The 14567-nt window shown below is 36.6% G+C and overlaps 1 protein-coding gene across 6 annotated transcripts in view; it reads right to left on the minus strand.

Moving 5' to 3' along the window:
• CFTR (CF transmembrane conductance regulator) overlaps window positions 1-14567 on the minus strand; it is an 86505-nt gene that overhangs the window by 53809 nt on the left and 18129 nt on the right. For 5 of the 6 annotated variants that reach the window (XM_021553473.4, XM_085569721.1, XM_085569719.1 and 2 more), the window contains 7 exons: window positions 11511-11726; window positions 10520-10609; window positions 9036-9199; window positions 8417-8542; window positions 4903-5149; window positions 2468-2560; window positions 1759-1941 (listed from right to left, as the gene is read on the minus strand). In XM_021553473.4, coding sequence (XP_021409148.3) covers window positions 1759-1941; window positions 2468-2560; window positions 4903-5149; window positions 8417-8542; window positions 9036-9199; window positions 10520-10609; window positions 11511-11726 — 1119 coding nt within the window. The remainder of the gene's footprint in view (window positions 1-1758; window positions 1942-2467; window positions 2561-4902; window positions 5150-8416; window positions 8543-9035; window positions 9200-10519; window positions 10610-11510; window positions 11727-14567) is intronic. The other variant, XM_085569720.1, reaches the window with a different exon arrangement.

The raw sequence follows: 14567 nt of genomic DNA on the forward strand, positions 1-14567 counted from the left end.
GAAATCCTGTTGTACATTATACAATATACTGGAGGATTCTCATGAGATTCCTTCCCATATACCGAATCTGGCTTTTCCAAAATGCTGAGTAAGAAGTTCCCAATCCTGCAGAGGACAGCCTTTTGGTATGTTTTGTACACTGGATGTTAAACCACTGCATCTTGTGCCATATAACACAAATTAAAAAACAAAACAAAACCAAAACAAACCTTATCTAATACTGAAGCAATATTAAACAGCTGATGTCAGTCTTCATACCTGTTATAGATTAAATAGTTACTGTAGATAAAATTGTGCAGTCTGTTTCATGGGCCTGACAATTACTGGAATATACAATAACAGCCTCAAAGACCATGAAGGAATCCTTACATTAAGAATGTGTGAAGGAAGGGCAGCAGTTTTTGTGGGGCGATGGGTGGGAGGTGAACCTTATCCTTTGACTTTTATAAAAGTTAATATTAAAAGTCTTTTGTTTTTATTGCCTTGGAAAGTGCAACTTTTTTTGCATGCATATACTTACATAGATTGTTCAGTGTAATGTGAATTTTCCTCAATTTGCTGTGTAGCAGATTAAAGGAGATATACATACATCCTTCAGTATTTTCTAGTTCACGTTTCTGCATTACAATTACCAGCAATAGCAATAGATAAACTGTTCTGTAAATTCAAAAGTATCACACTAAAATGCACCTTAATACATCATCTTGAGGACAATCTCATGTTCTGAGTCCCTTGCTCTCTCTTGTGGGGATCATTAATGAAAAATAAGAAGCCTTGATCATACTGAAATTGATGGGCCCTTTGTCATTGACTCCAACAGACCAAAGATTTTTACCCCATGAAAGTAAAAGAAATGATAATATTTTCATCTATAATTTTTTAAACAGGAGAAGTAAAATGAACATTTGTTTTAACTTTCACATTTCCTCAAAAAACGCAGTGAAGATGAAAGACTCATCAAGACCCATCTAAGTACTTGCTATTCAAAGAGAATAAGAGTATCACAGTTCAACTCATTTTATATTAATGATATTAATTGGATGTGTCATCTGCAAACTAAATGCATTGATAACATTTTGGGGTAGTAAAATAATGAATAATCTAATCTACAGCTTTGCACAGGAAACCACCAGTTTCAGCAGCATCACCCCAGGCTTTCACATGGGTCTCAGGAAGCCCAGGTGAGGCACTACAGGAACCAGAGCTAAGTGATCAGGTACACCACTTGTCCTGGGCACACATACCTGGCTACATTCCTGTCATCCTTGTCTGGTTACAAACCATCTTGTGATCAGTTTTTTCCTTAAATGTTAGCAAGGCAGGGGAAAAAATGCTTTCTAAGCACACTGAGCCATCGGTATATCTATTCTATATTTTTCATTTTTTTTAAGGCAAGGAGATTCTCACCATGAGCCTTAACTTTAGGTTTCAGCATGCATTACTCCTGTAAAATTTCCTTTTACTTCCAATGGGAAAACATTTTGTCATTAAATTGCTATTTCCTTATAATTCTGTAACCTTCTATTACAAGAAAATATCCAGCAAAGTCTATCTCATAGTGGCCACAGTATAAAACTTCAAGTAACTATTTCAGGGAAACTTGCAGATTATCCATACTTTTTCCTGCAGCCATCATTTCTGCAGCAAACACAAGATAGCAAGAATACAGTAAAAATACAGGTAACAATACAGGTAACAACACAATATTATTCCTTATAGTTACTAGGACACTTGTTGAACCAGCAGAAACAGAAATACCTTGCCTGCTCCAGTGGATCCAGAAACAGCCAATAGCTGCCCCTTCTCAATCTTGAAATTTATATCCTGAAGAACAGGAGAGGCATGAAGGGGAAAATTACTGAAGAAGAGATTGCTGTCAATGCTTGGAGCTTTGCTGGTGTTGTTTTCCTGCTTTGCTTTTACAAATAGTTCTCCAATTCCCTGCAACATACATGGATATATATTTTATGTACACAAAAAATAAATAAAACATGCATATACAGATATGTATATCATAATATAGATTTAGGAAAATATATGAACTTACTTTTCTCATGTTACTTTTTCTATCAATAAAATACTAATTATATTATTGAATATAATTTTTTAATGTATGTATTGGACTTGTGCCAAAATTTGTGGACACAAACAAAATCTGCTTATTATAGAACCATTTTCCAATGTTTATAAAAGACATAGCCTGATCCTGTTTTCAGGATGGCCTAAGTCAGCAAAAACTACTCATTACAGGCCTTAACACTTATTGAAAGGTTTCTTCCCAAGTTTTTCAATGTGTATAACTTGATATCATGCATTAATTACTTGCTAAGTATTCCTTACCTGCTGAAAGCTGAAGCTAGTTAAAATGAAAGAGTGTAGGCTGCTCTTTTTAGAGAGTGTCATGGCAAATATTAAATATATATATATACACTCTGTGTTTTAATATAGTTTGGGTAAAAGTACCAACCTCATCCCAAAAAGCTGTTACTTTGTCCAGCTCAACCCCAGTGGTTGTTAGATTATACTCCAGAGCTTTATATTCTTTTTTCAGCAAGAAATCCTAGAAACACCATGAAAGCAGATGAAACAGTAAGGGACAAGGTCATATTGCACAAAGCAGTCCATATTTGCCTACACAGAGCACTAATATTTCTGGTGGCACTTTTGCATTACAGTGCTTTCAGCAAGAGGCAAAAATATAAATTATACAACATTTTTGGGTGCAGAATGAAATGTTCTTGAAACTACCAAGTCTTTTATTTCTAGTGAAAACATAGCCATAAAGGTATTTGGTTCTGATTTAGAGAGAATATCGAAGCTTGGCTCTTGTTTTGCTTTCAGGACTTGTATCTGGCAAGATCATCCCTCTGAGTTTAACCCTTTTCAAACAAAGCTTTGATTTTGGAGTAAGGTATAGAAGGTTGCACTCTGGTAAGCAGTGAAACAAAGCAACTACATGCTGGTTTCTCCCTTTTCCAAAACTGCAAGTGTTTAAGAGAGTTAGAATGAGCTCTCTACTAATAAAAAAAAAAAAAAAAAAAAAGAAGAAAAAAAAAAAGGCAGATAATGATCCTGGCAGCACTGATGCAGTGTAATTTCAAATGACACAAGTTAGCAACCCAGTATTCATGTTGCCTTTTGGAATAGAATTAGTAAATGAGAGTAAGGCTATGATAATATAGGAAAGACATCCTCTCTATTCCATTATTTTATTAAGGTTATATAGTCTGTAGATATCATCTCCTCTAAATTCTGCTTTTTTTAATTATGTGAAAGCAAATAGATCTACACAGGCAATACAATGGAAAACCTAAGCAGACTCATGGGGAAATCAGTTCTCAACAGTACACTTGCAAATTTTCCAAGCAGAACAAGAAGAAGGGTTCTGTTGGCATAGCAATTAAGCAGCTGATTGAAAGGGTAGGAACTCAAAAACTGGAAGGCATTACACACATGGTTTATGCAAAAAAAAAAAAAAAAAAAAAGTAATTATAGCTACACTTTCATAATAAAGGAGTCATCCAGTGGAGCTCCTGGAGCAGTAATAGCCAGAGAGAGCACACTGATTCTGAAATATCTTGGTCTAAAAAACATGTGAAAATACAATAACCCGGGGGGTATACCTGGCCCAGTCAACTCTCTAAACTGTGGTAGAAATTGAATCAGAGAGATGTGTGAGTAGCATATTATTCTTATTTATGTTTCTTAAGACTAGTAAAGGGCTTTGGTGTTCTGGGACTTTGTCCTATCTGTCTATGGTATTATACTGAACCTGACACAAAGAGATGGTTATTTATGGATTCTGGAGCACCCATTTGCTAATATCTCCAAAGAAAAGCATTCAGTGAAGTGAGGGTAATGTTGTGACCACTGGGATTGCCAGTTCTGTGACTGTGTCCAGGCCATTGGACACACTCTTCCAGGAAACAGAAGAGACAGGATACTTCCACTAATGCCTAGGGAATTTGAGAGCACAAGGAAAGCCTATAATGGAACCTAACAAAGCAGTCTTCTTAATGTCAAATAGAAAGGTTTATGGCTAGATTCCTTTAATTTCCTGCCCAGTTGAAAATAATAAAAATACTACACCTACTTCTTATTCTAGACTGAGGTTCAGACATCTGATTGAGAGCTTTAGGTTCTGTATTATTTATTTTTATCACACTAAAAATAATAAAATATATGTTCTGCAAAAAAAACCCTACAGCTATAAATATGCAATGAAAAAGGTCTAAGATTTCACCCCAAAACAGTGTAAGAATTCCCTTCCTAGGGAGTAATTTCAGAACAGCAGGTTAAAAATATAGAGTTAATGAGAATCCAGCCTGATTTTATTCTGCAGATAAGCCTCTCATGCTGGTACATGAGCAATTGATCTCAGTAGGTAAGATAGGTAATAATTACTTGACTGGTATCTTAATTATGTTTGCTAGTCATAATGAATGAGATGCACATTTGTATAAAATGCAAAGTCTCCTGCTGTTGTTGTCACTAATATCAAGAAAAACAGAGGATCTGTGACTTCAGCTCCTGGAAGCCATGCTATATAAAACATGTACTAATTTTGAACTTCCTTTTCTGAAGGAAAATCATCTCTTAAGCACCACAAGTCATGATTCTAGTAAGTTTCTTGTTCTGCAATAGAATAACTAACTAAATGTCACTGTTTCAAAAAAAAAAAAAAAAGAAAAGCAGCAAGCAGGTAGTATGAGACTCGTGTGGTTATGCTGCCTGGGGAACAATATCAAGATTTATAATGACACTTCATGGTGTTTAGTCAAAGCAACATATATTCAAAAAGTCTGCATAAATGCTGTGTGCTTTTGCTGATCAGCTGACAAGATAACATGATATACAGAATTAGCTTACGTACTTGGGAAGATTTTAGCCCATGTACCATACCTGTATTTTGTTTATTGCTCCAATAGAGTCATACCAGGTCTGTACAGAGCCGGGAAACTGCCTGGTCACTGTCATTCGAAGAACAATGCAGAAGGAAATGGTGGTGAATATTTTTCGGAGAGTAATTCCTTTAATCACAGCATACGGAAGCACAGCTAAGAACACCACAAAAAAACCCGAGAAGAAGAAGGCTGAGCTGTTGAAATATCTCACATAAGCAGCTTTTCGGGTAAGCTTCAGTTCAGTTCTATTTAAAAAAAAAAAAAATTATTGTAGGATTTCATAGTTTACAGCTTACAAATATTTTGGATGGAAGTGTTGGCATAACAATTAACTCAGAGGCTCGCTCATCCTTCTTCTTTTCTAGAATTGCAGCTACAAAGTAAGACTCTAAAAAATCATTAGAGTCAAATTTTGACATCAATGTTCAGAGGTGCCAGACAAAGTAACAATAATCTGTCATGATTTATATACTGAATAAGCCACAAGCCTCTACAATTCCAGGTACAACCAGCCTCAAGCATCTAACACTTGTACATCCAATGTACATCTAATGTGATGTACTCCCAGAAGCAACATCCCATACTCATTTAGATACATAACTCCTCTAGAAAAAAATACTATGAAATGCTAGGTTTGCTATACGTTACCATAAAAAAACCTTACAATAGATAATCTGATTATAAGGTCATTTTCTTTTGCATGGCAAGCTACTAATGGCTTCACCTGTGAATTAAGGTGCCACTTAACCTCAGTTTGAAGAGGTGGAAGGCAGGGAGTCTGCTCTCCACCCTCCTTTCTCCATAGAAGCTCAGTCTACAGAGAAACTTACTGACCCCTGTGCAGTCAGGAATGCAATCAGTGATTATTCCTAGCTGTTTCCACAAGGCCCATGCATCTTATAGCAAGCTATTAAATAAAAAGATAAATAATCCAGAGGATATAAATAAATATCTGAGTTGATAGTTCTAAACTCACAGTGCTCAAGATTTCTATTGACTGCTCTCATTTTGAGCCTGTTCAGTTCACATCCCCCAGGTGCCCTGCAGTGCAATATAACTGCAGCTCAGTTTTGCCTGGACAGGAGCACCTCTGCTGCAGTGACAGAGCAGTTGCTCTCCTGCAAGAGCAATTAACTGGGGCTAGAAATGGTACAAGACCCAAGATGCCCATTCACTGGGTGAGTGCTGACCACTGGAGTACCATGCAGAAATTTGTAGTCACATTGCTGATGGAAATATCTGGTGTTTCAAGGCTGAGCACCACAAGCTTTATGTGTCTTCTCATATTGAGACCGGTGTATGCCTGGTTTTGGAGTGATGCTGCAGGAATCAGTACTAATACATAAACTTGAGATCCTTTGCTTGATATAAAGATGTATCTCTGCTGGCAAAATACAGACACTTCCAACCTTCACCTTCTCCAGTGTTATGCTGTTGTTCACAGGAACACTTTGGTGGGGTGTTTTTTATACTTCTCTGAATACATTGCACAGCCCATAGGAGTACAGGTATGTTTATTCAGGCACCTTTTATGAACAGTTATTTTCAGTGCAGACTTAAGAGGGCATAGAGCAGACAGCCCATATTGGTGTCTCTGAAGCTGATTAAACTGGCTTTTATCAGAAAATGCCAGCATGCAAAAATGGTTTTGTGATGACTGAGTTGCAACACATTGGCTAAAACACGCACATGGCTTCAAGCACAAGGTCTTGTTTCCTAGCAGCTTAACAAGCCAAATGACTGGGAGGTCCTGCAGAGCTGATTCCATAAGCCAAATTCTGGTGAAACTCTGATATTCCTGGGTTGACTTGCTCTGGTGATGTCTTCACTGAGTGACTTGCTGGATGACTTAAAAAAGTATGGAAAAATCATAGAATTATAGGATGGTTTGGGTTGGAAGGGACCTTAAAGATCATCCAGTTCCAACCCTCCGGCCATAAGCAGGGACACCTTCACTAGACCAGGCTCCTCCAAGCCATATCCAGCCTGACCTCGAACACTTCCAGGGATGGGGCATCCGCAGCTTTTCTTGGCAACCTCTGCCAGTGCCTCAACACCCTCACAGGGAAGAACTGCTTCCTAATATCTAATCTAAATCTACCCTCCTTCAGTTCAAAGCTATTCCCCCTTGTCCTATCACTATGTACCCTTGCAAAACATCTTTCTACTAATTACTTGTAGATTCCCTTCAGGTACTGAAAGGCCACATTACCTTATTGTGCCTTCTCATCTCTAGGCTGAATAATTCCCATTATCCCAGCCTTTCTTCATAGGATAAGTACTCTGATATTGTAATATTGCTAGCATTCTTGTATTTTAAAAATCCATGCATCATACAATAAGAATTAACTCCAGCATTACAAAATTTGCTATAAATTATTTTAGAAAATATAGCTAATAAAATAACAGTCAAATTTCCAGGTTTCTGTGACCTGTTTGTGGACTACAATTTATTTAATTAATTTCTAGAGGATTTGCTAGCATGATGTGTTCTCAAATTTCCTAAAAGCAATACATGTGACTAGTGATATCACGGGAATACTAAACTAGTTCCATCCTCAAGCTAGCACTCATGACCTGGATTCAGACTGATTGTTTATAGTAAATAATTACAAATTTTAATGGTAAAGAACACTTCACTTTCCCTGGATTGTCTTTCAGAAAGCAGCTGAACAAGAAGGTGTTTGTGGAACAATATAATTTTATGCCTGTTATTTACATGATAATATGACACTTATATTTCTTTTATTTTCCCAGTTACACACCTGGCACAGAATTTTATTTCTCTGTAAAGGACTAAACAAACACACAGAACACATGGGAGAGTTTTCATGCAGCATCACCCATCAATAAATATGTCACTTCTCCCTTTGCCCTGAACTCCTTGTCGGTAACAAAGACTTCCTTCTCACAGGTCTCAGATAATTTTTACCTCCTTTAGTTACAGTTCAATCCTTATATTAATTGAGAAGATAAGCCTTCTACAAGGCCATCTACAGACAATAAATGTTAATGTAAATGTGCAAGATAAATACATGAATCTAATTTACTCTTTTCACAGACTGTATGCAAATTTTATAACCAGCTTTATTGCATTTCTCAGAAAATGGCTGCACAGAATTCATATTGTTTCCTTCACCACAGAATAGGGACGTCTGTTAAGCCTTAAGTAACCATCACAAAAGGGCTTTTTATTTTAAGATGAGGACAGGGCTGGCCAGAAACAAAGACAGATCCCACAATTGTTTTACCTGTGCAAACTAACCACTGAAACATCATTATAACAAATGAGGAAGTAAATAAAAAACCTTTTAAAATCTCACCTCAGAGTAAACTTAAAAAAAAAATGGGAAAAACCCCCAAGCTGCAGTGTGGGAATGCATGGTTATTTTATTGAGAATTAATAGCTGTTGCTTTACTTCTTAACTAACATGACTACAGGTGATGTTCATAGCCACCTAATTTTTTTTCTGAGCACATAAAAAATTTGTGTAACAAATGAGCACACTTACTCACGGATGTTTTCAATCATTTTTTCCATTGCATCTTCCCAACAATAGGCTTTAACTGACTGTATATTTTCAATTATTTCTGAGGTGATGACAAGTCTCTCATTGATCTTTCCTGCTCTTTTATTCCTACAAAGTAAAAAGACAGTGGGTCAATCTTCATCTTTTTCATCCTGTATAGGTAGTTTGTATCCCATTAGATCTTATGAAAACAGCTTCTATATATGCCTCTGCTTAAAATGTTTACTTTTAAAGAATTATTATGGAGAATATAGAAGAAATTATTACAAATCTAATAATCGTTTTAAAAGGAGAAAATACAGACCCTAAAAAGAATGGATCAAGTAACTAACAAGGAGTTTTAATTCTAAAAATTCTAGATTTAATGCTATATCTAATTTTAACAGTATTTACTCCATGTTTGACTTTCAATTTTTTTAAGTTTAGACACCTGCTCCTAAATATATGAAATTTGTCTGTAACTTTCCCTACACAGAAAACATTCTTTAGACTCATCCTACATAATGTCCTAACCAGAGTCTCTTAATCAAGTGGTATAAACTTCTTAAAACCAATGTGTTTCAGGAAAATACATTGAAATATTTTAAAACATTCTTGTCACCTGTATTTCATCATCATTTGTCCCAGCCAGGCTTGGAATAAGACCATGACTATTAGAAAAGCAAGTCCAGAAAATGCAGAAGCTTCTAACATATCCCAGAGCAATCCCATCAGCAGTGCCACTTGTAATGGTGCAATCCATACAAAATGAGCCAGAGCAAGACCCTATGGAAGGCCACAGTAGAAAAAAAGAATGAAAGTTAGAATTGTGCTCTGAAAACTACATGAAAAGTATGCAGTCATTAAAGGAACACTTCAAAAAAGATCGTGAAGAGTGGTACAAATATTTCCAGTAAAAAAACAAGTTTATAATGGATGACTTGTGATCCTGAGCACATAGAATTCTGGGTGTTAATTATGATGACAGTGCACCAATACATATACATTGCATGCCATGCCTAAACTTTGATTTTTCTAAGGCAAAGTTCAATATGCATCTGTCCCTTTGTTATGTATATGAATGAGGAAAAGTCACACTTTGTAAAGTAAACAGAATTTGGCATCAATTATGGCTTTTTCAACCACTGTAGGATGAGAAAAATACTTGCAAGAATCTTCTGAGTGTTTTAATCCAATATAGAAGGCAAATATTAATTTGGTGAAGAGATGACTGTTGTATGAGCTCAACTAGCTCAATGCAGTTTTCATTCAGGAGATTTTGGAGTGACTCCTGTGATGAGGTGCACAGAGTCTGTGTTCCTGCAGCTGCATTGCTGCAATGACAGACCACTTGTCCTAACTTGTGCAGCACTAGCTGACATTATACAGTCATGTAGTGCTTCAAGTAAATGCACCCTGCAGTTCCCACCATATGTCTACAGTCCCTCTGATCTTGTGTCTTTCATGGGAAGCAAATCTTATACTACCAAAGGGCCAATTAAACACATGAAGAACAGAAATTCATAGAGTTTCTAGTTCCTAAAGGCATTAGCAGGGATTTGTTGTAGTCTCTAACAAAAAGAAGCTTTACAGAAGACTCTAAGATTTTCTAAGACAGATGTCTAAGACTTCCTACCACAGTCTTACATGAACAATCCCTTTTTACTGGACTGGGTAATAATAGGAACAGGAAGTTAAACCTCATCACTTGTACAATGACAGAAATGGACTGGATCACCTTAGTAAAAAGATACAGTCATCAGGAAGTAGGATGTAAGAATTTAACCAGCAAGTTCTGAATTCTATGAAACCAACTGTTTAACAACCTTAGTCTCACTGGACTGAAGAACAAACATGGTTTTATGACGCAACTGCTTTTAGGTTTCCTCTTCTAATCAGTATAGGAGAAAAAGAATGTCATAAGTATCAGAATGAGCATTTCTGTGACTATGTACCAACACATTTTCTTAAGGTAATGAATGAATATTACGTCTACAATGAGCACTCAGGGGAGTTCTCCATTTATGGTTCCTTAATATCTGTCATGAACGGCTTGACATTTTGATTTGATGGATCACCAAGTGAATTAAACAACTGATGACACACCTCATCAAATTTGTTCAGATTGTTGGAAAGAAGACTGACCAATTGTCCAGTACTTATTTTATCTAGAACTCTGCTTGAGAGTTTTAGGATCTGTAAAAGAAAACAAAACCATAGAAAAATTGTCATGTAAGTTATCTCCATAAAACTCAATAAATAAAGATAAAAATTATAAGCAATGATGCAGTAGAATAAGTAATAATCCAGTTATTTTTTAGGCTATAAAGAAAGTCTCATTAAACTTTTTATTTATGTCACTTGAATTCAATATAGCCATTAAATTGCTTTAAAAATATTGATGTATTGACTTAGTCCTTGCTTTCTGTTGAATATTTTATGGATATAGATATATATGCAAATGTAAGTTTTAATGCATGCTGTGTGCTGTTGTGCATCCTCAAGAATCTCCTACTGCTGCCTCTCTTGACAAATATTTTTGAAATATGATTTCACAGTGAGCTTTATACTACAATAACTAACATATTTGTTTAAATTATCCTCTTTGGGTATTGGTAAAACAAAAACTTTTTAAATCTTTCTATTTTTGAGCATGTGATGGGTAAGTATCTGTTGATTCTCCATATTATAGCAATGTCACACAGCATCATTCAAACTCATTCCCTTCAATGTCACATTTATTGTTTAAATCTTCACCTCTAATTCTCTTTTGAAGATATTCTTTGGCCACCAGCATGTTATTCTTCCTCTGCAGTACACATTTTTAACAGGAGCACATTGGTAAAACAATTAAAGCATCTCACAGACACAGCAAGTCTGAACTCACAGAGGCTGATTTCAGTCAAACCAGCTGTAGGTGTTTAATTCTTTGGACTGGGAAATTGAGAGCTCTCAGAAATTGTTAGCCACATTATTCTTCTGTGTACTTTGTGTACCTTAACAAAACTATCAATCTTTCAACAGACTAGCCTAAAAGTTACATAGTTACATAGACTACAGACAGAGGCTTGGCTTTGAGTGTAAATGGAGCAATTACCTTCTTATAAATCAAGCTAAACATAGCTATCCTCATTTGCATTCCAATATGATGAAGACCAAATATAGCAGGGTGTATAAGCAGTGTTCTCACAAAAAAGAGAAGGCACAAGCCAATGCCCAGGTAGTAGGCTATGGATCTTTCATCAGAGTTGTCTGGATCATAAGAAGCTATTATTCTCCCTAGCAGAAGGGGTTGCACAGATTTGGTGACTTCCTGTAGAGAAAAACAAGAAAAGTAATTTTGGTCAGCAGTTGGCTCATATTTTTCAAAATGGCTAACATTTCAATTCAAAGTCTCAACAAATGATCTTTGAAGTCTTATATCCTAAATGAGGAAGTCAGGCCTGTTTTCTGTGCCAGCCATAGAAAATTGCAGTAATTGCACAGGAGAACAGACAACTCACTGCTGTCTAAGTCTGTGATGCTCCGGCAACAGCACCAAAGCAAATCTAGCTCATAAATTTTGTTTTATCATTTTCTACAAAAGTGACAACTGAGATTAGCTTCCACATTTACTTTACAGAGTTGTAATGGATTAGCCATATCATATGACTGAATCTAGTTTATCAGGCTGGATGTCCGTTTTGGCTCTAGGGAACAATTCTCACTGCACTTTACTGGACTTTCAGGACATGGGAAGCCTCAGAACTACCAAAATGAGCACTACCATTGTCACAAGACAGTGAGAATATAGTTAAAACAAAAAATAAATGGGAATAGGAACAGAATAAAAGTATAAATAATTGGATCATCTCCTCAACAGTTCTAGACACTGTATCCCGTTTTGTAACAAAAGGAGGAGAAGAGGAAGTAAATGGTAGGGAAGGCAAGTTTAATAAAGGTCCCAGAGAGAAAACAGTCCCCCCTACGCTGGAGGCCCCAGCACTCCCCATCCAGGGATGAGCATCAGGATAGAGAACCAGAGTAGGAGGGGAGAAAGAGGTTAGGTGAAACCACTAAACTACAAGGTATTCAAATGATTTGCTAAAGCCCTGACTTTACTTTAGTCTGCTGTTACATTTGTCCTCAGACTCCTTTTCCATTGTAATTAAACCCCATCAGTGTTACCTCACCTTTGCCTTCCATTTCCCTCTCTGCCTCATCTTTCTCATACTTTCACTCCTCTAACCTCGTTTTTTTTCTATCTCTGCCTCTTGCCTTTCCTTACCCAGTCTTTCCCAAAGAACTGCAAAATCACCTGTGTGCTGTGGTTAACCTTTTGCTTATCTACTGCCCGAGTTCAGAAGGACATGAAGCAGTATATGCTCCTTTGCTGCAGTTATGATCAGTTTTAAAATACATAGTGCTATGAACTTGCACACAACTCTTCTTTCTGTTGTGTTGCAGCAGAAAGCATGTGATACTGCCAAAGTAACAAGACATTACTGAATTCTTCTGTACAGAGATGTGTTAAATTCTGCCAAAAAGTTACCAGCACAGCCTTCCAGATGAAAATCACCCAGACCACCATAGAGACTCAGAGAAGGGAACTGGTGAAGTTCACCTGTAATTAAGGTTCTACTATGTGGGGTTTTTTTTTTCTCCTTTGGGTTCTCTTATACAAAAGCAATCACAGGTACTTCTTCCTGTAACCTGGACTGTGATCCATTTTAAATATTACTGTTGCTGGAGCTGATATTCATCATTCACTTTTTCCACAAAAGAGGTAGAATTTTACATCTCAAACAACATACCTGTACTATGTGCTACATTACCCAAATTAAACACCACTCTGTTGTAAATCTGGAGCCAGTTTTGGCAAAGACTTTGGTGTTATTAGTGGGCAAAGGGAGGAGTGTTTATTAAAAAACACATGACCCAAGACAGCTGTGCTTAGACCATATGCATCCCAAAGCATCGAACCAAGACTCCCCAAAACTCATAAAATACAAAACATTCACCTCTCAAGGACAATACAGTGTTTTCATATTCTTGGAGATTCCAAGATAAGCTTTTCTATATAGGCTTAAAATAGCATCATTTTTTGTGTGTTTACTTTTATTCCAGTGAAAATTACATGTTCTGCTGCTGTGTTTGTTGTGACTATAAATGTATTGCATACATTCTGAGCTTGCTGGCAAAAAACAAGATTTACAGACTGGAATAGTGGCTGGCAATAAGCCAAGTTGTACACTATCTCATGGGGCATAAAAGTCCACTGGTTTACAATGGAGATTTATCAGCTTGCTTACCAAAGATATTATCTAGTCTACATACAAATCAAAGCAGAAGTGCCTGGTTTTCATTTCTCCTCTTGTAAACTCAAAATTACCCAATGATATAAATATGAGTAAACTGATTAAAACAACCTGCCTAAAAAAAAAAAAGAATGGAATTTGTACACCTAAGAGAAAATTCAGCTTTCAAGAGTCAAATTTCGCCATTGCCTGTCCTTATTCTCCTTATTCTGCATTCATCATAGGCCACTGAGAAACCTGTAAGTGTCCCCCTCACCATAATCTTAATTAAAATAGTAAAGATCCGAAGATAAATGAGATTATGACACAGCATATTGTGCTGTTATTATGCAACAACTTTTCTGTTACGTGTATCCCCCATATGTTCAAACACTCTGTATTTGAAGACAATAATGCACATCTCTTCTCTGGCATATGGCCAAGAAGCACTTCCCTCCCTGCCTCCTCACTCACACCCGTGACCCATATGCAAGAACTTCAGGAAATCCTCATTAGGGTCACTTGGGATATGATACTAAAGCCACTTCTAAGTTAATGTTAGCAGTTGTTGTGCCTGACTGGAAATATAAATTTCATAGCAATAAAGGTAAGACAAAAATACAAATAGAATCAAACTGATCCTCACAGCAAAGTACCTAGTTGGCTAGCTGGTATCAAGATAAAAGGCAGGATTTTTGTTTCACCACTATAACACCTTTTCCTTAAATTGTAAGAGTCATATTCTGACAGAGTGAAGAATGGAAACCATCTCAAACAGCAGGGGAGGAGATACATTAAGTGCAGCAACCCAATGTGCCTAACATAACACTATTTATGAGGGGGAGTTGTAGTACTCTAGGAGGCCAAGTGTCCACCCT

Source organism: Lonchura striata, chromosome 1A, assembly GCF_050655825.1.
Source record: "Lonchura striata isolate lonStrDom1 chromosome 1A, ASM5065582v1, whole genome shotgun sequence".
Lineage (NCBI taxonomy): Eukaryota > Metazoa > Chordata > Aves > Passeriformes > Estrildidae > Lonchura > Lonchura striata.